The sequence below is a fragment of the Macaca mulatta genome, chromosome 19 (genome assembly GCF_049350105.2).
Source record: "Macaca mulatta isolate MMU2019108-1 chromosome 19, T2T-MMU8v2.0, whole genome shotgun sequence".
NCBI lineage: Eukaryota > Metazoa > Chordata > Mammalia > Primates > Cercopithecidae > Macaca > Macaca mulatta.
This window is the reverse complement of record NC_133424.1, coordinates 68107889-68128372: the sequence shown is the minus strand read 5'-3', so window position 1 is coordinate 68128372 and position 20484 is coordinate 68107889. Positions and strand designations below refer to the sequence as shown.

Genomic DNA, 20484 nt, shown 5'->3' with positions numbered 1-20484 from the left:
TTCCCTGTTCTCCTGCCACAATATGCTATGTGTGTGTATATCTAGACATACACGTGGCAGATCATTGCAGCTCGCAATCCATGAAGAAACGCCATGCGCAAGAATTTGAAATCAGATATTCAGCACAACTTATAGTTTTCTGTTTCTCAATTTGCCTTCATGAGACAAAAGCAACTGAGAACTGCCTTGGCCTTGACTGTGAAATGAGCAGAGTGTCCACCAATCACCTTCGAATGATTGCTGCGGAGATGATTACGTTAAAGATTATTTAACGTAATCATCTTGATGTAATCAGATGCTTTTCCACCCTACCTCCAGTCTCCCAATTTTGCATTCGTATCCATCAACTCTGATCACCCATGCTACATTTAATACTTAAGGAATCCATTTTTGAATACTTTTTTAAGAAGAAATGAATCTCGTTTTACACATATTGTGATGTATGGAAAACAGTAAGATAACAATATCTTTTACCTTTTATTTTAGATGCTATAACTAAAAAAGAAAAACGGGGCTTTCACTGGCTGATGGGAAACAGTCTCGGGCTTTCTTCATTAACTGTCTTAATTAGAATCTTCACATTATGGAGAAAAACTTTTGAGAAATGAGTGTGATCTCTGGAATGTGCTATTAGTAACAGCTTCTGAATAGGTTTACTCACTCTTTCAGCGGAAACGTGAAAAGATTTTACATGTATAATGAAAAACTGAAAGTAGCACCATTTATTTAAAAAGATTTTTAAATATCACCCCAATTTTTTAAATTTCAATTAATCTTAATTCCAAGTCTTACCATCAATAGGCATAATATTCAAGATCTGAACCAAAATGATTATATGGCAATATTTTTCCTTATTAGTTAAAAAATAACTCTCTAAAATACAATCTTCTTCCTTTCTGGTAAAAACTCTATACCAATAGTAACAATGTCACTGATGCCAGAATTAAATCAAACTCTGATTGGATTACGCTGGAGGGGGAGGGTGTGGCTAAGGTGGGTGGAGAGACCCTCTCCTATAAAAGCCCATAGCAGTGAGCTCTCACTCTGCATCTGAGCTGTCCACGAAGCCACTGGAAGCAGAGGGAGAAGCTTGGGAAGAAGAGGTGAGTTCAATCTTATAGAATTCATTTTTCCAAAGCGCAGATATGAGAGTCTGAGGGAATGCAGTCATCTCTTGATTCCACAAGTGTGGTGTGATTCTACGTAACATACACACGGTATGTTTTGGGGACACTAGGACCCCTTCCCTGGCAGCAGTAGATAAGACTTAGATTTTCGATACCAAGACTAGAGAAATGATAATCTTCATTTGTTTGAATTTCATCAGAATTTGACAGATTTTTTGAAATGGTGAATGGAGGTGGAGCCACTGGCTTATTCAATGTTCCTATGGGTTTGGTATTGTTTTCCTATTCTCCCCTTCCCACAACCCCTGGCAACCACCATTCTTCTCTTATTTTCTGATTCCATGAGATCAGTCAATTCCAATTCCACGTAACTGAAATCATACAGTATTTACATCCCTCAGCCTCACTTATTTCACTTCCCATAATGCCCTCAGCCTTCATCCACAGTGGTGCAAATGCCAGAATTTCCTTCTTTTTTATGGTGGAATAATTCATTGTATATACCACCATTTCCTTATCCATTTTTCTCCCACAGACTCTGGGGTTATTTCCATGGCTATTGTGAATAACGCTGCAGAGAACCTAAGAGTGCAGATATCTCTTTGACATGCTGACCTCATTTCTCTCATGCATAAACACAGAAGTAGGGTTGCTGGAACATAGTCAGTTCTATTCTTAATGTTTTCAGAAACCTCCCTACTATTTTCTGTAGTGGTTGTACCAATTTTCTCTCCCACCAATAGTGTACAAGGGTTCCCCTTTCTCCACTTCCTTACCAACACTTATGTTTTGTCTTTTTGATCATAGCCATCCTAGCAAGGGGAGGTAATATCTCATTGTGGCTTTCTTGCCGGAGGGCTCAGGAGGATCTCTGGATGCCACAGAGATGCCAGCCCGTTTGCAGATTCTTAATGCTGTCAGTAGAACAAATTCAGGGACTAGTCAGGATGAAGTGAAAGGCAAGAAGCTTCTATTCCAGAGCAAAAGTACACAGTTAGGAGAGAAGTGTAGGAGGGTGTGCTCCTGAGAATGAGTCTAGCCCAACAGCTTTTGGGTTTTCTATTTTTATGAGGTCTTCTAAGTAGGGGATGGAATAATCAGGAGACTTTCTGGGGAAAAGGCAGAGATTTCTTAGAATTGGGGTGCCACCCATTTTCATACTAAATGTCAGCGTGCTCAGACCTATCCTGGAGCTGGTGGGTGAGTGATTTAGTGTGGTAATGAGCAGATAATTAGGTCTGGGGTAGGGCTTGGGTCAAATCAAACACCATGTTGGACCCAGCCCGTCTCAGCCCGCTTAGCTCCATCCTGTTTGTTAAAGCCAAAGCTCCTCCTTGTCCTTATAGCTAATTTAACAGCTCCTTTCTTGTTGTTATGTGGAATTAGTAACTGATACCTGTTTCTCCTGTGACTGCCCAGAATTCCTGTCTTAGTTTTAGTTTTCATGTATCTGATGATTACTGAAGTTCAGCATGCTCTAAAGACCTGTTAGCAATCTGTATCTGTTCTTCAGAGAAATGTCAATTCAGGTCTTTGGCCCATTTAAATATTGGAATTTTTTGGCTATTACCTTAAAGAAGTTCCTTATGTATTTTAGGAACTTATTTATGTATTTTAGGAACATATGTTCCTTATGTGTTTCAGGAACTTATTTAATATTTAGGAAAAATAAATATTAATTTATTTTTATCCATATGGTAGCAGATAATTTCTCCCATTCTGCAGGTGGCCTTGATGTTTTGCTGCTTTCATTGCTTTGTTTTTTGCTATGCAGAAGATTTTCACTCTTACCTAGTAAAACTTATTTATTAATGTTTGTGTCTTGTGTTCTGGATGTGATGTCATGCTATAGTGTTTTCTTAAAGTGACATCCAGGTTGGACAGCTGGGAAAGTAGAGAATTTTCAAATGTGGTCCAGAACTGTCCAACAGAATAATAACCCACATAGGTAATTATAAATTTATTTTCTAGTAGTCAAATAAAGCATAATGAAATAAGCCTAACAAATTTTATCTCATAAATACAATCCTTTCAACATGTAATTAATTCTCAATGTTCTCAGGGAGATAGTTTATATTCTCTTATTCTTACTGTGTCTCAAAAATAAGAGTATTTTACTCACACCACAACTCCATTCAGATAAGCCACAAAATCAGGTCCTTACTAATCACATGTGACTGGTGGCCACCATATCAAACAGCTCAGGTGTAGACCCCCTCACTACATCAACTCAAAGTCTTTCAGTGAATCATGCCCTTTATTCCAATGGGTATTACAAATATTAGAAGTTCAGCACCCCAAATCATTTACATTTGTATTTATGTTATGTCTTCGTCACTAGTAGTAGTGATTGTAAATATCATGCAAAGATATCTCTACGCATGTAAAGATAAAAAAGGTCCCAAGTACTCCTGGCTATTCACTATTGGCTCACAGAAATTCTAATACCATGCCTATTTTTTTTCTATAGACATTTGCCATGGCTGAACACTTCAAACAAATCATTAGATGTCCTGTCTGTCTAAAAGATCTTGAAGAAGCCGTGCAGCTGAAATGCGGATATGTCTGCTGCCTCCAATGCCTCAATTCACTGCAGAAGGAGCCCAATGGGGAAGGTTTACTGTGCTGCCTCTGCTCTGTGGTCTCTCAGAAGAATGACATCAAACCCAAGTATAAGCTGAGGGCGCTGGTTTCCATCATCAAGGAACTAGAGCCCAAGCTGAAATCTATTCTAACAATGAACCCAAAGATGAGGAAGTTTCAAGGTAAGGAATCTATATGACCTGCTATAGCCCATAAAAGGAACTGGAAAAACAGCTTTCAACCATTTTTTTAAATATGGGCATTAGCAGAAATCTGGCATCTAAATCTTCTATGCTGCACAAACAGCAGTTCTCGCCTTTGTGTATAGGTTTTTGTGGAATCTGTGCAAATTTGTACAATACTTTGGAGAGCAAGCTACTGTCTTTCTTCATGTATCTTATGTGCTAAATGAAAAAAATGCTTATCAAATTATCCACTAACTTAATTCGAAAGGAATTTCTACTATGAATAAGGTGGACTTGTTAAAATTATTATATTCGAACTTTCTGTACATAAAACTTGACCTCATCAGGTGGCTAGACAGGAACATTTTGATTTGGGAAAGTAGAACAAAAGAAGTAAAAGTTAATATATTTATGTGTTTGCAGTAAAGGGATGAAGGGAGTCTTTAGTGTGTGTCTTTGCTGAACTACTGGTTCTTATTCCAACAGTGGATATGACCTTGGATGTGGACACAGCCAACAACTATCTTATCATTTCTGAAGACCTGAGGAGCGTCCGATGTGGGAATTTCAGACAGAACAGGAAGGAGCAAGCTGAGAGGTTCGACTCCGCCCTGTGCGTCCTGGGCGTCCCTCGCTTCACTTCCGGACGCCATTACTGGGAGGTGGACGTGGGCACCAGCAAAGTGTGGGATGTGGGCGTGTGCAAGGAATCTGTGAATCGACAGGGGAACATTATACTTTCTTCAGAACTCGGCTTCTGGACTGTGGGTTGCAGAAAAGGAAAGGTCTTTGCCGCCAGCACTATGCCTTTGACCCCTCTCTGGGTGGGTCCCCAGTTGCGCAGAGTGGGGATTTTCCTGGATGTAGGTATGAGGTCCATTTCCTTTTACAATGTTAGTGATGGGTGCCATATGTACACATTCAACAAAATTCCTGTTAGCGAGCCACTGCGTCCATTTTTTTCTCATAAACTTGAAACTCAAGATGATCAGAGCTTCCTGAGTATCTGTCCTGTGATCCCCCCAGACAGTGCCAGTGCCCCAGTTTATTCTGGGGAAAGTAAATAAACATTTGAACATAATCATCTATAGGAAGTTTCTGTGCGCCCATAGCCAGAACTAAGAACCTTTCTGCTAGATACACATAGGTACAAAGGGATAGAAAGGAAAGATCCATCATTCTGTAAACCATGAACAGAAAGCAGTTATATTAATTAGGGGAAAATTACATTTTACTTAAAGGTTGTCATGTTGTTTTCTTTGGGGCTTATGTTTGTATTTCTGTTCAATAAATGTTTTGAAATTTCAGATTCATTTGCCAATGTTCTCTATTTTCTGCAAGATCAATGCTCTATGTGTTATGGAAGTTATGAACTAAATAATAATTTGAATGTGAACCAACAGAGTAACTGATTTTCAAATGATAAGGACTTATTTGACTACAGTAAAATTATGTATATATGTCTATGTATTCAGCTTAACCCGACCACTGAACACGCACATTCAAGTGCACACTGAGTATTTGCCAGAGTTAGATATGTGGGATCACAGACAAAACTCATTAAGATTAAACTTGAAATAATATACACGCCCTTCTCTAATGGCTACAGAGTTAAGTTAGAAATCAGTAATGGGAAAAAAATCCATAAATCCTCCAAATCCATGGAAATTAACCCTTTTAAATAAAATTGTGATCAAATATTAAATTCCAATGGCAATTACAACTATCCTGAGCTGAATTAAAGTAAAATTCACAAAATTTGTAGGTGTAGTTGAAGCTTAGTGAGAAACTTATACTAATAAAAGCTTTAATCAAATAGAAAATACCATAATCAGTGATCTTAATTTCCACTTTGTTACTTAAGATCTATTCAGCTGCAAAGTAGATGGAAAGAAACAAGGAAGACTATAGGGGCAATCGATAAAACAGGAAATGGCTATATAGGATGTGAAATCAAATGTGTATTTAAAAAGTTTAATTAATTTAAAATTTATATGTCTATGTATTCAGTTTAACCCAACAGCCCTACACACACATTCAAATGCACATTGAGTATTTGTCAGAATAGACATATGTGGTCATAGAGAAAACTCATTAATTTTAAAATTGAAATAACTTACACCCTGTTTCTAATGGCAGCAGAGCTAAATAAGAAATCAATAACAGGAAGAAATTCATAAATCCTCCACATCCATGAAAATTAAGTAACTACTTACAAATAAAATTGAGATCAAATACGAAATGATGATGGAAATTATGACCATCCTGAGCTAAATGAAAATAAAAGCACAAAATTTGTAGATGCAGTTGAAGCTTAGTGAGAAACTTGTACTAATAAAAACTCAAATAGGAAGAAAATGCCATAATTAGTGATCTTAACTTCCACTTTAAGTTACTTAAGAGCAATTCAACTGAAAAGTAAATGGAAAGAAACAATATGGACTGTAGTGGCAATCAATATAATAGAAAAATGACCATATATAAAATCAAAGGTATACATTTTTTTTTCTTCCAAATCTTTAGTTATACTGAAAGAGAGTGAGGAGAGGTTAAAGGAAAATGAAATGAAAAGAGGGAAGTAGAGAAGCAGCCAGGAAGAAAGCCAGAGAGGTAAACAGATAAAGAGAATGATGGGCAGAGAGAAAAGAGCAAGAAAAGACACAATTACCTGAAGTATTAGGAATGAAATAAAGACCATCACCTCAGAGTCTGTGGGTTAAAGGATATGAACAGATGTCGAACAGCTGTACAGGATGTGGGTTAAAGGATGTGAACAGATGTCGAACAGCTGTACAGGATGTGGGTTAAAGGATGTGAACAGGGCCGGGCGCGGTGGCTCAAGCCTGTAATCCCAGCACTTTGGGAGGCCGAGACGGGCGGATCACGAGGTCAGGAGATCGAGACCATCCTGGCTAACACGGTGAAACCCCGTCTCTAATAAAAAAATACAAAAAAAAACTAGCCGGGCGAGGTGGCGGGTGCCTGTAGTCCCAGCTACTCGGGAGGCTGAGGCAGGAGAATGGCGTGAACCCGGGAGGCGGAGCTTGCAGTGAGCCGAGATCTGGCCATTGCACTCCAGCCTGGGTGACACAGCAAGACTCCGTCTCAAAAAAAAAAAAAAAAGGATGTGAATAGATGTCGAACAGCTGTACAGGATGTGGTTAAAGGATGTGAACAGATGTCAAACAGCTGTACAGGATGTGGGTTAAAGGATGTGAACAGATGTCGAACAGCTGTACAGGATGTGGGTTAAAGGATGTGAACAGATGTCGAACAGCTGTACAGGATGTGGGTTAAAGGATGTGAACAGATGTCGAACAGCTGTACAGGATGTGGGTTAAAGGATGTGAACAGATGTCGAACAGCTGTACAGGATGTGGTTAAAGGATGTGAACAGATGTCGAACAGCTGTACAGGATGTGGGTTAAAGGATGTGAACAGATGTCGAACAGCTGTACAGGATGTGGGTTAAAGGATGTGAACAGATGTCGAACAGCTGTACAGGATGTGGGTTAAAGGATGTGAACAGATGTCGAACAGCTGTACAGGATGTGGGTTAAAGGATGTGAACAGATGTCGAACAGCTGTACAGGATGTGGGTTAAAGGATGTGAACAGATGTCGAACAGCTGTACAGGATGTGGGTTAAAGGATGTGAACAGATGTCGAACAGCTGTACAGGATGTGGTTAAAGGATGTGAACAGATGTCGAACAGCTGTACAGGATGTGGGTTAAAGGATGTGAACACATGTCGAACAGCTGTACAGGATGTGGTTAAAGGATGTGAACAGATGTCGAACAGCTGTACTGGATGTGGTTAAAGGATGTGAACAGATGTCGAACAGCTGTACAGGATGTGGTTAAAGGATGTGAACAGATGTCGAACAGCTGTACAGGATGTGGGTTAAAGGATGTGAACAGATGTCGAACAGCTGTACAGGATGTGGTTAAAGGATGTGAACAGATGTCGAACAGCTGTACAGGACAGTCCTCAACAACCATAACTTCCAGCTGAAAATGTCAGTAGAGCTAAGCCTGAGAGACCTGACCTGATGCATGATGTATCATTTTCTTTTGCTACTTTCAAGATTCTTTCTTTAATTTTGGCCTTTAATAGTTTAGCCAAGTAATGTCCACCTATCATTTTCTTAGCATTTATTCCATTTAGCATTTTTTAGCTCTAAAAACAGTTGGTTAATTTTTTTTAAATTGGGACATTTTCAGCCCCGTTTCTTTACTTTTTCTGCCCTCTTTTCTTTCTTGATTCCTTCCTAGACTCCAATTACATGTAAGTTATACTTGATAATACCCACAGACTACTCTTAATTGCAGTCTTTGCAGTTTTTTTTTTTTTTTTTTTTTTTTTTTTTTTTTTTTTGAGACGGAGTCTTGCTCTGTAGCCCGGGCTGGAGTGCAGTGGCCGGATCTCAGCTCACTGCAAGCTCCGCCTCCCGGGTTTGCGCCATTCTCCTGCCTCAGCCTCCTGAGTAGCTGAGACTACAGGCGCCCGCCACCTCGCCCGGCTAGTTTTTTGTATTTTTAGTAGAGACGGGGTTTCACCGTGTTAGCCAGGATGGTCTCGATCTCCTGACCTCGTGATCCGCCCGTCTCGGCCTCCCAAAGTGCTGGGATTACAGGCTTGAGCCACCGCGCCCGGCCTGCAGTTTTTTTTAAATTGTGGTAAAATACCTATAAGTGACCATCTTAACCATTTTTGAGTATGCAATTCAATGACATAAATTACATCCTTACTGCTTTGCAACCAGCACCACCATTCATCTCCAGAAACATTTTCACCTTGCAAAACTGAAACATACACCCATTAAACAAAAACTCCCTATTTCCCAATTCCCCCATCCTTACAACCACCATCCCACTTTCTATCTATGCATTTGACTCTCACAGGCACCTCATGTCAGTGAAATCACATGTCATTTTGTCTCTTTGCACTGGCTTATTTCACTTAGAATAACCTCCTTAAGATGCACCCGTTTACAAGTGATATCAGAGAAATACAAATAATCATAAGACATGAATATGAACAATTATATGCAAATAAATTGGGTAATCTAGAGGAAATGGAAAAATATCCAGAGACATACAAACAACCAAGACTGAGTCCTGAAGAAATAAAAAATCCCAGCATATTGGGAGGCTTAAAGTGGGCAGATCACTTGTGGTCAGGAATTCGAGACCAGCCTGGTCAAAATGGTGAAACTGTATCTCTTCCAAAACTACAAAAATTAGCTGGGCATGGTGACTGATGCCTGTAATCTCAGCTGCTTGGGGGACTGAGGCAGGAGTTTGCAGTGAGCTGAGATCATGCCACTGCACTCCAGTCAGGAAAACAGTAAGAGACTCTCTCTCAAAATATAATAATAATTTCAATTAAAATAATAGGAAAATAGAACGTAAGAGTAAATTCAATGAAGAAGGAGAAAGACCTGTATGTACAATAAAAAGTATAGAATACCAATGAAAGAAATTGACAAAAACACAAATAAATAAAAAGATATGTTCATGGATTAGAATTAATATTGTTAAAATGTCTATACACTCAAAAGCATCCACAGATTCAACGCAGTCCCAATCACAACTGTCATTTTTCACAGAAAAAGAGAAAAAAGTCCTAAAATTTGTGTGAAGCCATAAAAGACCCCAAATAGTTAAAAGAATCATATGCAAAAAATAATCTCACAGCTGTAGACATCACACTACTTGATTTCAAAATATAAAACTATTGTAATCAAAACAACATGGTACTAGAATAAAAACAGCCATGTCTACCAATGAAACAGGATAGAAAGCTCCCATATAAACCCATGAACGTGGTAAATTGATTTTTGACAAAGGATCCATAACACAAAATGGGGAAAGTACAGCCCCTTCAATAAATTGTACTCAACGAACTCATCCACATATAGAAGAATAAAATTGTATCTTTACATCAAACTGCATGCAAGAATCAACTCAAAATGGAGTAAAGAGTTAAATGAAAGACCTGAAATGGTAAAGCTATCAGATCAAACACAGAGGGAAAGATCTAAGAAATTTGTCTGGGCAAACATTTTTTTTTATATAACCCCTAAATCACAGGCAACAAAAGCAAACGTAAATTGCACCACATTGAAAAGCTGCTGCACAACAAAGGAAACAATAAAGTGAAGAGCCAATCAACACAGTAGGAGAAAATATTTCCAAACCATACATCTGATAAGGGGTTAATATCCAGAATACATAAGGCACTCAAGCAAGAAAACAAATAGGTCAACTTAAAAATGGGCTAGGATGGGTATACAGTTTCAATTTTGTAAGACGAAAAGATTTCTGGAGATGAATGGCAGTGATGGTGGCAAAACAATATGGATATAATAAATACCATTGCATTTTACACTTAAAAATGGTTAAGATGGTAAATTACATGTACTTTACCACCATTTGTTAAGAAATAAAAGACTGAATGAAAATTAATAGTATTCTGTGGGATCATATCAAGTGATATGGTTTGGCTCTGTGTCCCCACCCAAATCTCATGTTGAATTGTATCCTCAGTGTTGGGGGAGGGACCAGGTAGGAGATGATTGCATCATGGGGATGGATTTCCTCCATGCTGTTCCCTTGACCGTGAGTGAGTTCTCACAAGATCTGATTATTTAAAAGGGTGTGGCACTTTCCTTTTTCTCTCTTTTTCCTGTCACCATATGAAAAAGTCGCTTGCTTCGCCTTTGCCTTCCTCCATGATTGGTAAGTTTCCCGAGGCCTCCTAGTGATGTTTCCTGTGCAACCTGCAGAACTATGAATTAAGAAACCTCTTTTCTTCCTAAATTACCCAGTCTCAGGTAGTTCTTTATAGCAGTGTGAGAATGAACTAATACAGAATATTGGTACCAGGAGTGGGGCACTGCTGTTAAGTTATCTGAAAATGTGGAAGCAACTTTGGAAATGGGTAACGGGCAGAGGTTGCAACAGTTTGGAGGACTCAGTAGAAGACAGATGTCAGAAAGTCTGGAACTTCCTAGATACTTGTTAGATGATTTTGACCAAAATGCTGACAATTGAATTGTTCTTAGTGAAGTAACTTAAAGTAGAAATTAAGATGACTGATTATGGTATTTTCTTCCTATTTTGAGTTTCTCACTAAGCTTCAAGCGCATCTACAAATTTTGTAAATGTGTGCTTTTCATTCAACTCAGGATAGCTGTAATTTCCATTGTAATTTTATATTTGATCATTTTATTTAGAAGTGGTTAATTTCCATGTATGTGGAGAATTTATGGATTTCTTCCTGTTACTGATTTCTAATTTGACTCTGTTGCCATTATAGAAGAGGGTGTATAGTATTTCAATTTTAAAACTAATGAGTTCTCTCTAAGACCCCACATATTTGTGGCAAACACTCAGTGTGCACTTGAAATGAATGTCAGTGTTTAGTTGTTGGGTTAAACTATAATTTTGCTGTATTCATAGGTCCTTATCGTTTGAAATTCAGTTACTGTGTTGTGTCACATTCAAATTATTTAGCTCATAACTTCATAACACATAGTGCATTGATCTTACAGAAAATAGAAAACACTGACAAATGAATCTGAAATTTCAAAATATTTATTGAACAGAAATAAAACATAAGCCCCAAAGAAAACAACATGACACACTTTAAGTAAAATGTAATTTTCCCCTAATTAATATAAGCGCTTTCTGTTCATGGTTTACAGAATGATGGATCGTTCCCGTCTATCCCTTTGTACCTATGTGTATCTAGCAGAAAAGTTCTTAGCTGTGGCTATGGGCGCACAGAAACTTCCTATAGATGATTATGTTCAAATGTTTATTTACTTTCCCCAGAATAAACTGAGGCACTGGCACTGGCTGGATTGATCAGAGGACAGATACTCAGGAAGGTCTGATCCTCTTGAGTTCCACGTTTATGAGCAAAAAATGGACGCCATGGCTCGCTAACAGGAATTTTGTTGAATGTGTAAATATGGCACCCATCACTAATATTGTAAAAGGAAATGGACCTCATACCTACATCCAGGAAAATCCCCACTTTGTGCAACTGGGGACCCACCCAGAGAGGAGTCATAGGCATACTGCTGGCGGCAAAGACCCTTCCTTTTCTGCAACCCACAGTCAAGAAGCCGTGTTCTGAAGAAAGCACAATCTTCCCCTGTCGGTTCACAGATTCCTTACAAATGCCCACATCCCATACTTTGCTGGTGCCCACGTCCACCTCCCAGTAATGGCGGCCGGAAGTGAAGCGAGGGGCTCCCAGGACGCACAGTGCAGTGTCGAACCTCTCAGCTTGCTCCTTCCTATTCTGGCTGAAATCCCCACTTCGGAAGCTCCTCAGGTCTTCAGAAATGATAAGATAGTTGTTGGCTGTGTCCACATCCAAGGTCATATCCACTGTGGAAATAAGAACCAGCAGCTCAGCAAAGACACAGTACAGATTCCCTCTGCCCTTTTATTGCAAACACTTGAATACATTATTCACTTTTACTTTTATTCTACTTTCTTTCCCAAATCAAAATTTCCTGGGGAAACTTGTTTGGCCGCCTGATGAGGTTAAATTTTATCTACAGATTGCATGAATATAATAATAATTGTAACAAGTCCACCTTATTCATAGTAGAAATTCCTTTCGAATTAAGTTGGTGGATTTGATTAAAATTATTTTTCCATTTAGCACATAAGATACATGAGAGAAGACAGTAGCTTGTTCTCCAAAGTATTGTACAAACTCGCACAGATTCCATGAAAAGCTATACTCGAAGGTGAGAACTGCTGTTGTTTGTGAAGCACAGAAGTTTTGGATGCTAGATATCTGCTAATGCCTGTGTTTAATGAAGAAATGTTTGAAAGTCGTTTTCCCAGTGCCTTTTATGGGTTGTGGCAAGTCATATAGATTCCTTACCTTGAAACTTCCTCATCTTTGGGTTCATTGTTAGAATAGATTTCAGCTTGGGCTCTAGTTCCTTGATGATGGAAACCAGCGCCCTCAGCTTGTACTTGGGCTTGATGTCATTCTTCTGAGAGACCACAGAGCAGAAGCGGCACAGTAAACCTTCCCCATCGGGCTCCTTCTGCAGTGCATTGAGGCATTGGAGGCAGCAGACATATCCGCATTTCAGCTGCACGGGTTCTTCAAGATCTTTTAGACAGACAGGACATCTAATGATTTGTTTGAAGTGTTCAGCCATGGCAAATGTCTATAGAAACAAAAAATGAGATGGTATTAGAATTTCCATGAGCTGAATGAACAGCTGATAGTGCTTGGGATCTTTTATCTTTACCTGCATAGAGTTTTCATTGCACGATACTTACAATCACTACTGCTGGTGACGAAGACACAACATGAATACAAATGTAAATGACTCGAGGCCCTGAACTTCTAATATCTGTAATACTCATTGGAATAAAGGGCATGATTCACCGAAAGACTTTGAGTTGAAATAGTAAAGGGGTCTACACCTGAGCTGTTTGATATGGTAGCCACCAGTCACAAATGGCTATTGAGACCTGAAATGGGGCATATCCAAATGGAGATGTGCTGTGAGCAAAATAGTGTATTTTAAAAATTTTAAAGACGTAATGGGGAAAAGAGAATGTAAACTATCTGCTTGAGAACGTTTAAAGTTGCTCACATGTTAAATGATTATATTTTGAGTTAAAATTAATTAGGCTTGTTTCTTTATATTTTATGTGACTACCAGAAAATAAGTTTACAATTACGTATATGAGTTATCTTGTGATTCTATTGGACAGTGCTGGTGTACATTTGAAGACCTTCTACTTCCCCAACTGTGCAAACTGGATGTGGTGAAAAAAGCCTGATAGCACACCAAAAGGACAAGACACAAAATACAAATTAGTTGTACCAGGTATAACTGAATCTTCTGCATAGCAAAAAAAAAAAAACAGAAAAAGCAAAAAAACAGAACTAAAAAAAAAAGTAGCCATATATATGACAATGCATTAATATCCAAAAAATATAAGAAATTTTTTCAAGGCAATAGCAAAAAGAAATAAAACCCAAATAATCCAATTTTCGATGGGCAAAAACCTGAATAGACATTTCTCTGAAAAACACACAAATGACCAGCAAGTACTGAAGAACAAGCTCAACTTCACTCACCATCAGAGAAATTCAAACTCAAACTGAGACAGGAATACTGTGTGGTCACAAGAGAATCGAGAATGTATCAAGTGACAATTTCACATAAGAGCAAAAGAGTGGCTGTTAAAATTAGCCACTTGTCATTAAAATTACAAGGACAAGGAGGGCCCTGGGCTGATAAGGTGCTAAAAAAAAACAGGAGGGAAACCATTACCACACTAATTACCATGGTCATTACCACACTGAATCACACACTCTCCAGGGTCACGGCTGACCCCAGCATGCATGCCCATATTTAGTATAACAACAGGTGCCTCCCCAATTCTACAAAATATCTGTTTTTTTTCCCTAGAAAACCTAATGATTAGTTCACCTCCTAATTAGAAGGTAACAAACCTGCACATTGTGCACATGTACCCTAGAACTTAAAGTATAATAAAAAAAAATAAAAGAAAATCCGAACTCTCTGCATGCCACCAGCTCACAGAATCAAACCCACACTTCTTCTCTCCTAAGCATGTACTTTTGCTCTGGAATAGAAGCTTCTTGCCTTTCACTTCATTCTGGCTCATCCCTGATTTCATTCTCCTGACAGCATCAAGAACCTGGAAACTGGCTGGGACTGGGGTCTCTCTGGCATCCAGGGACCCTCCTGAGCCCTCCAGCAACAAAACCGTGATGAGATACTACCTCCCCTTGCTAGGACGGCTATGATCAAAAAGACAAAACATAAGTGTTGGTAAGGAAGTAGAGAAAGGGGAACCCTTGTACACTGTTGGTGGGAGAGAAAATTGGTACAACCACTACAGAAAATAGCAGGGAGGTTTCTGAAAACATTAAGAATAGAACTATGTTCCAGCAACCCTACTTCTGTGTTTATGCATGAGAGAAATGAGGTCAGCATGTCAAAGAGATGTCTGCACTCTTAGGTTCTCTGCAGCGTTATTCACAATAGCCATGGAAATAACCCCAGAGTCTGTGGGAGAAAAATGGATAAGGAAATGGTGATATATACAATGAATTATTCCACCATAAAAAAGAAGGAAATCCTGGCATTTGCACCAATGCAGATGAAGGCTGAGGGCATTGTGGGAAGTGAAATAAGTGAGGCTGAGGGAAATAAATACTGTATGATCTCAGTTACGTGGAATCTGAGTTGACTGATCTCATAGAATCAGAAAATAACAGAAAAATGGTTGCCAGGGGTTGTGGGAAGGGGAGAATAGGAAAACAATACGAAACCCATAGGAAAACCTGACATTGAATAACCCAACCACCGAACTTCTGTTCATCATTTCAGAAAGTTTACCAAATTCTGATGAAATTCAAGAAAATAGAGATTGTCATTTCTCCAGCCTTGGTATTGAAAATCTAAGACTTACCTGGCCGGCACCGTGGCTCACGCCTGTAATCCCAGCACTTTGGAAGGTTGAGGAGGGCAGATCACCTGAGGTCAGGAGTTCAAGACCAGCCTGACCAACATGGAGAAACCCTGTCTCTACTAAAAATACAAAATTAGCCGGGCGTGTTGGCACGTGTCTGTAATCCCAGCTACTTGGGAGGCTGAGGCAGGAGAATTGCTTGAACCCGGGAGGCAGAGGTTGCGGTGAGCCGAGATCACACCATTGCACTCCAACCTGGGCAACAAGAGCGAAACTCCGTCTCAAAAAAAAAGAAGAAGAAAATCTAAGACTTACATAACGGCTACCAGGGCAGAGGTCCCATTATCCCCCAAATATACAGTATGTCTACCATGGAGTTGGCCTCAGACAACACTGGTGGAATCAAGAAATTATTGCATTCCCCCAGACTGTCATACACCCTTTGTAGAAATGAATTCCATAAGCTTGAACTCACCTCTCCTTCCGGAGTTTCTCCCCTGGCCTCTAGCTGCTTCTGCGGACAACTCAGAGCTGGAGTGACAGTTGGCTGCCAGCAGCTTTTATAGGAGAAGGTCTCTCCACTACCTTAGCCACACCCTTCCCCTCCTTTTTAATCCAATCAGATTTTGATTTAATTCTGGCATCATGATTGTTACTATTGGATAGGTTTTTACCATAAAGGAAGATGATTGTGTTTTCAGAGTGTTATTTTTTAATTAACAAGGACAAAATATTGCCATATAATAATTTTTAGATAAGATCTTGAATATTATGGCTATTGATAAATTTGGAAATTAATTAAAATTAACATTTTAAAAATTGGGGTAACATTTAAAATTCCTCTAAAATGAATGGTGCTACTTTCAAATAGTTTTTTATTATAAATGTAACACCTTTTCACATTTCAATAAAAGAGATAAGTTAAACCTACTCAGAAGTTGTTACTAACAGAACACTCCACAGACCACACTCAACTCTCAAAAACATTTTCTCTATAATGTAAAGATTCTAATTAACAAGCTTAGAAAAGAAATCCCAAAACTGTTTCCAGACAATCAGCCAGTGAAAGTCCTGTTTTTCTTTTTTAGTTATACCATCTAAAATTAAAGGTAAAAGATATTGTTATAATCTTATTATTTCCCTTACATCACAACATAAATAAAATGAGATTCATTTCTTTTTTTAAAATCTTCAAAAATGGGTTCCTCATGTATTAAATATATTATAGGTGATCAGAGTTCATGGATAAGAATGTAAAATCGGGAGACTGGAGGTAGGGTGGAAAAGGATTTGATTACATTAATGTGATTAAATTAATGGTCTTTAATCATCTCCATAGTAATCATTCTCTGGTGATTGCTAGATTCTCTTCTTTCACATTCAAAGCCAAGGCAGTTCTCAATTCCTTTTGTCTCATGAAGGCAAATTGAGAAACGCAAAACTCTTAAGTTGTGATGCATATATTATTTCAAATCCTTGCACATTGCATTTCTTCATTGATTGGGATCTATAATATAATCTGCCACATGTATGTCCATGTATATACACATACCATATCTACACATACACATGCAGAGAGAAAATTCTTATCTCTTCTTGCATGATTCTAATTTGTTTATTTTCTTATATAAATCCTTTTAAAATACACTTACATTTATGGAAGTAGTTATTCTCCAACGCATAATTTTACTGACCCATGCTCATGGAGCACTGATCCCTAACATTTTTTAAATTTTATCTGCTTTGAGTAAATCATGAACAAAATTTATATTCTCTTTGGGAATACCAGGTGGCCTCAGTTGTGGAAACCACCAAGCCCAGTGGGTTGATTTGCCTCTAGAATGTTCTCCCAAAATATCTTTCAGCCTGCAATTGCATTCATGCTCATGTCCTCACAGAGGAATTCTTCCATTCAGAATTAGCGAATAGTGTATTAGGACTGCCAGCACACTCATGGAGTTGGTTTGGGTGTTGGATACTTTCCGTATCTTTTCCAATTGCATCTTTTCACAGAAAGTAGCTCCGCTGGCTTCTATGAAGACAGTGGTAACGTTTTCCTTGCCCACTCTCATGTACAGTTCAGAACTTTAAGGGTCTTCCATGTTTGAATAAACTTGTCCTTCAACATCCCAGTCAGGGAGGACTGTGTTCTCCATGCCCTGTTCCTGCAGGCGTGTCACAGAACCTCACGTAAATGGTTGGCGTCGGTGGCTTCTGATCCCCAGGCCCTGTTCTCTGCCACAAGCAGACTTCTGTTTTCTTTTTTTCTTTTTTTAATTATACTTTAAGTTGTGGGTTACATGTGCAGAACGTGCAGGTTTGTTACATAGGTATACACGCACCCTGGTGGTTTGCTGCACCCATCAACCCTTCACCTACATTAGGTATTTCTCCCTAATGCTATCCCTCCCCTAACCACCCTGCCACCCCACCCCGAGAGTTCCCAGTGTGTGATGTTCCCCTCCCTGTGTCTACGTGTTCTCATTGTTCAACTCCCACTTATGAGTGAGAACATGCAGTGTTTGGTTTTCCGATCTTGTCATCGTTTGCTGAGAATGATGGCTTCCAGTTTCATCCATGTCCCTGCAGAAAACATGAACTCACCCTTTTTTATGGCTGCATAGTACTCCACGGTGTATATGTGCCACACTTTCTTCTTTTTTTTTTTTTTTTTTTTTGAGACGGAGTCTCGCTCTGTCGCCCAGGCTGGAGTGCAGTGGCCGGATCTCAGCTCACTGCAAGCTCCGCCTCCCGGGTTTACGCCATTCTCCTGCCTCAGCCTCCCGAGTAGCTGGGACTACAGGCGCCCGCCACCTCGCCTGGCTAGTTTTTTTGTATTTTTAGTAGAGACGGGGTTTCACCATGTTAGCCAGGATGGTCTCGATCTCCTGACCTTGTGATCCGCCCGTCTCGGCCTCCCAAAGTGCTGGGATTACAGGCTTGAGCCACCACGCCCGGCCTCACACTTTCTTCTTTAACAACGAAGAGAAGCTCCGAGTTTCTGACAACCCAGGACTTGGCTCAGTTTCTAAAGGAAACTGTCTTCCTTTCTCTCATTGTCAGTGTTGGAACAGCAAAGGGATTTGAGGTGAACCTGGACACTGTGGTCTGTCCCTGAGCCACTGCCCAGCATGTGGCCCCACTGTCAGTCCAACCGAGGCATGGCTGAGGTGGCTCAGAACCAGGCAGGACATGTTATTGCTCAACCGTGGCTCTGAATTCTTTTGTTCACGATTCCTTAGGTTCTGTGTTTTGCCTGGAATGTAAGGAAGCACTCACCTGGGTCGTCTTGTCACCAAGTTCTGTGAGGAGAAGCGTCAGCCGGGATGAGCTGGGACCACAGAGAAGAAAAAACAGAATTTTTGCAAAATAGTTTCATTAAGTCCAAACAAAACAAAACAAAAACAGAAAACTACAGCCCACAAATATAACAAAAAAACCTGTGAAGTTTGAGAATCTGATCTCCTGCATTTGCCACACAAAATTTCCAATTGTCAACAAACAATTATGAGGCACACAAAGAAAACAGAATGTATCAAGATGAAATAAATGTCTATGAGAAGTCAGGCCATTGGGCTTACTCTCCACAGACTAAAGTACTTGTCTAAGTAGACCCGGAAGAACTAAAGAAAACAACGGGCAAAGAACTGAAGTAAATTAGAAGAACAACACCTCACAAAATAGAAAATATCAACAACCAATAGAAATTTTTTAAATGAACTAATTAGAAATTGAGGGCCATAAAGTAAAATAACTGAAATGAAAAATTCACTAGAGAGGTTCAACAAAAGTTTTGCAATTTTTTTTGTTTTTGTTTTTACAAATGTTATTAAAATCTAATTCAAGGCTAGGCACGGTAGATCTTGCCTATAATCCCAGCATTTTGGGAGACTGAGGCAGGCGAATCACTTGAGGTCAGGAGTTTGACACCAACCTGGCCAACATGGAGAAACCCCGTCTCTACTAAACATACAATAATTAGCCCAGCATGGTGGCACACACTTGGAATTCCAGCTACTCAGGAGGCTGAGGCAGGAGAATCACTTGAATCCAGGAGGTGGAGGTTGCAGTGAGCCAAGATTGTGCCACTGGACTCCAGCCTGGATGACAGAGTGAGTAAGACTCCATCTTGAAAAAAAAAAATCTAATTAGAGTAAAGCAATCTTCACCAATGTAATGTGTAAAATTTGATTATTATTTAATTTTATTTAAATTGTTAGATAATTATGTATAATTATTTTATACACCATAATATTTTGAAATATATACACAGTGCAATGGCTAAATCTAGGCAAATAATATATGCATTTTCCCAAAAAGTTATTATATTTGTGACAATAAAAACTACTCCCTTGCCATTTTTCAAGAATGCATTATTTTGTTAACTATAGTCGCCATGTTGTACTCATCTTTTGTACTCTTTTACTTATTCTGTGTAAGTAAAATTTTGTATCCTTTGATCAGTATCTTCCCAACCTGTCTCTACATCAACCCCCAATGACCCCATTTTACTTTCTAGTTCTATGAGACCAGCTTTCTTTAGATCTCACATGTAAGTGAGACCATGCAGTATTTGTCTTTCTATGTCTGGTTACTTCACTCGGCATTAAGTTATTCTGGTTCATCCATATTGTTGCAAATGACAGAATTTTCTTCTTTTCTATGGGTGAACAGTATTCCATTGTGTACATACATCACATTTTCTTTATTCATTCATGCATTGATAACACATAGATTTTTTTTCCATATGTTGGCTATTTTAAATACTGCTGCAATAAACATGAGACTGCAAATATCTCTTCAACACAGGTATTTTCTTTGTATTGGATATGTATCCAGTAGTGGGGTTGCTGGATCATATGGCAATTCAATTTTTAATTATTTCAGGAACCTCTGTACTGTTTTTCACACTGGCTATACCATTTTACATCACCACCAACAGTGTACAGTTGTTCCCTTTTGCCTACATCCTGTCCAACACTTTTTTTTTTGTCTTTATGATAATAGCTATTCTGACAGATGTGATCTCTCATTATGGTTTTAACTTGCATTTCTCTAATGATTAGTGATTTTGAGCATTTTTAAAAGTA

At 39.0% G+C, this 20484-nt stretch overlaps 2 protein-coding genes across 2 annotated transcripts; one reads left to right on the top strand and one right to left on the bottom strand.

The window, feature by feature from the left end:
* Positions 1–3606: 3606 nt before the first annotated feature.
* Positions 3607–4964, top strand: LOC703832 (ret finger protein-like 4A). Its single transcript, XM_001092158.4, has 2 exons — positions 3607–3892; positions 4382–4964. The coding sequence occupies exons 1-2, from the start codon at positions 3607–3609 to the stop codon at positions 4960–4962; spliced, it is 867 nt and encodes a 288-aa protein (XP_001092158.3). The 3' UTR covers positions 4963–4964.
* Positions 4965–11479: 6515 nt separating this feature from the next.
* On the bottom strand, positions 11480–18721 carry RFPL4A (ret finger protein like 4A). The gene is made up of 3 exons (XM_015124990.3): positions 18674–18721; positions 12810–13104; positions 11480–12301 (listed from the first exon to the last, which is right to left on the bottom strand). Exons 2-3 carry the CDS (start codon positions 13093–13095, stop codon positions 11721–11723), a joined length of 867 nt encoding a protein of 288 aa, XP_014980476.1. The 5' UTR covers positions 13096–13104; positions 18674–18721; the 3' UTR covers positions 11480–11720.
* Positions 18722–20484: the final 1763 nt, after the last annotated feature.

Bases quoted from the DNA above. Each gene is read 5' to 3' on its own strand.
- LOC703832 (XM_001092158.4), top strand. From the start codon at position 3,607: ATGGCTGAACACTTCAAACAAATCATTAGATGTCCTGTCTGTCTAAAA. The intron at 3,893-4,381 runs GTAAGGAATCTA...TTATTCCAACAG, and splicing joins AAAGATGAGGAAGTTTCAAG to TGGATATGACCTTGGATGTG.
- RFPL4A (XM_015124990.3), bottom strand. From the start codon at position 13,095: ATGGCTGAACACTTCAAACAAATCATTAGATGTCCTGTCTGTCTAAAA. The intron at 12,302-12,809 runs GTAAGGAATCTA...TTATTTCCACAG, and splicing joins AAAGATGAGGAAGTTTCAAG to TGGATATGACCTTGGATGTG.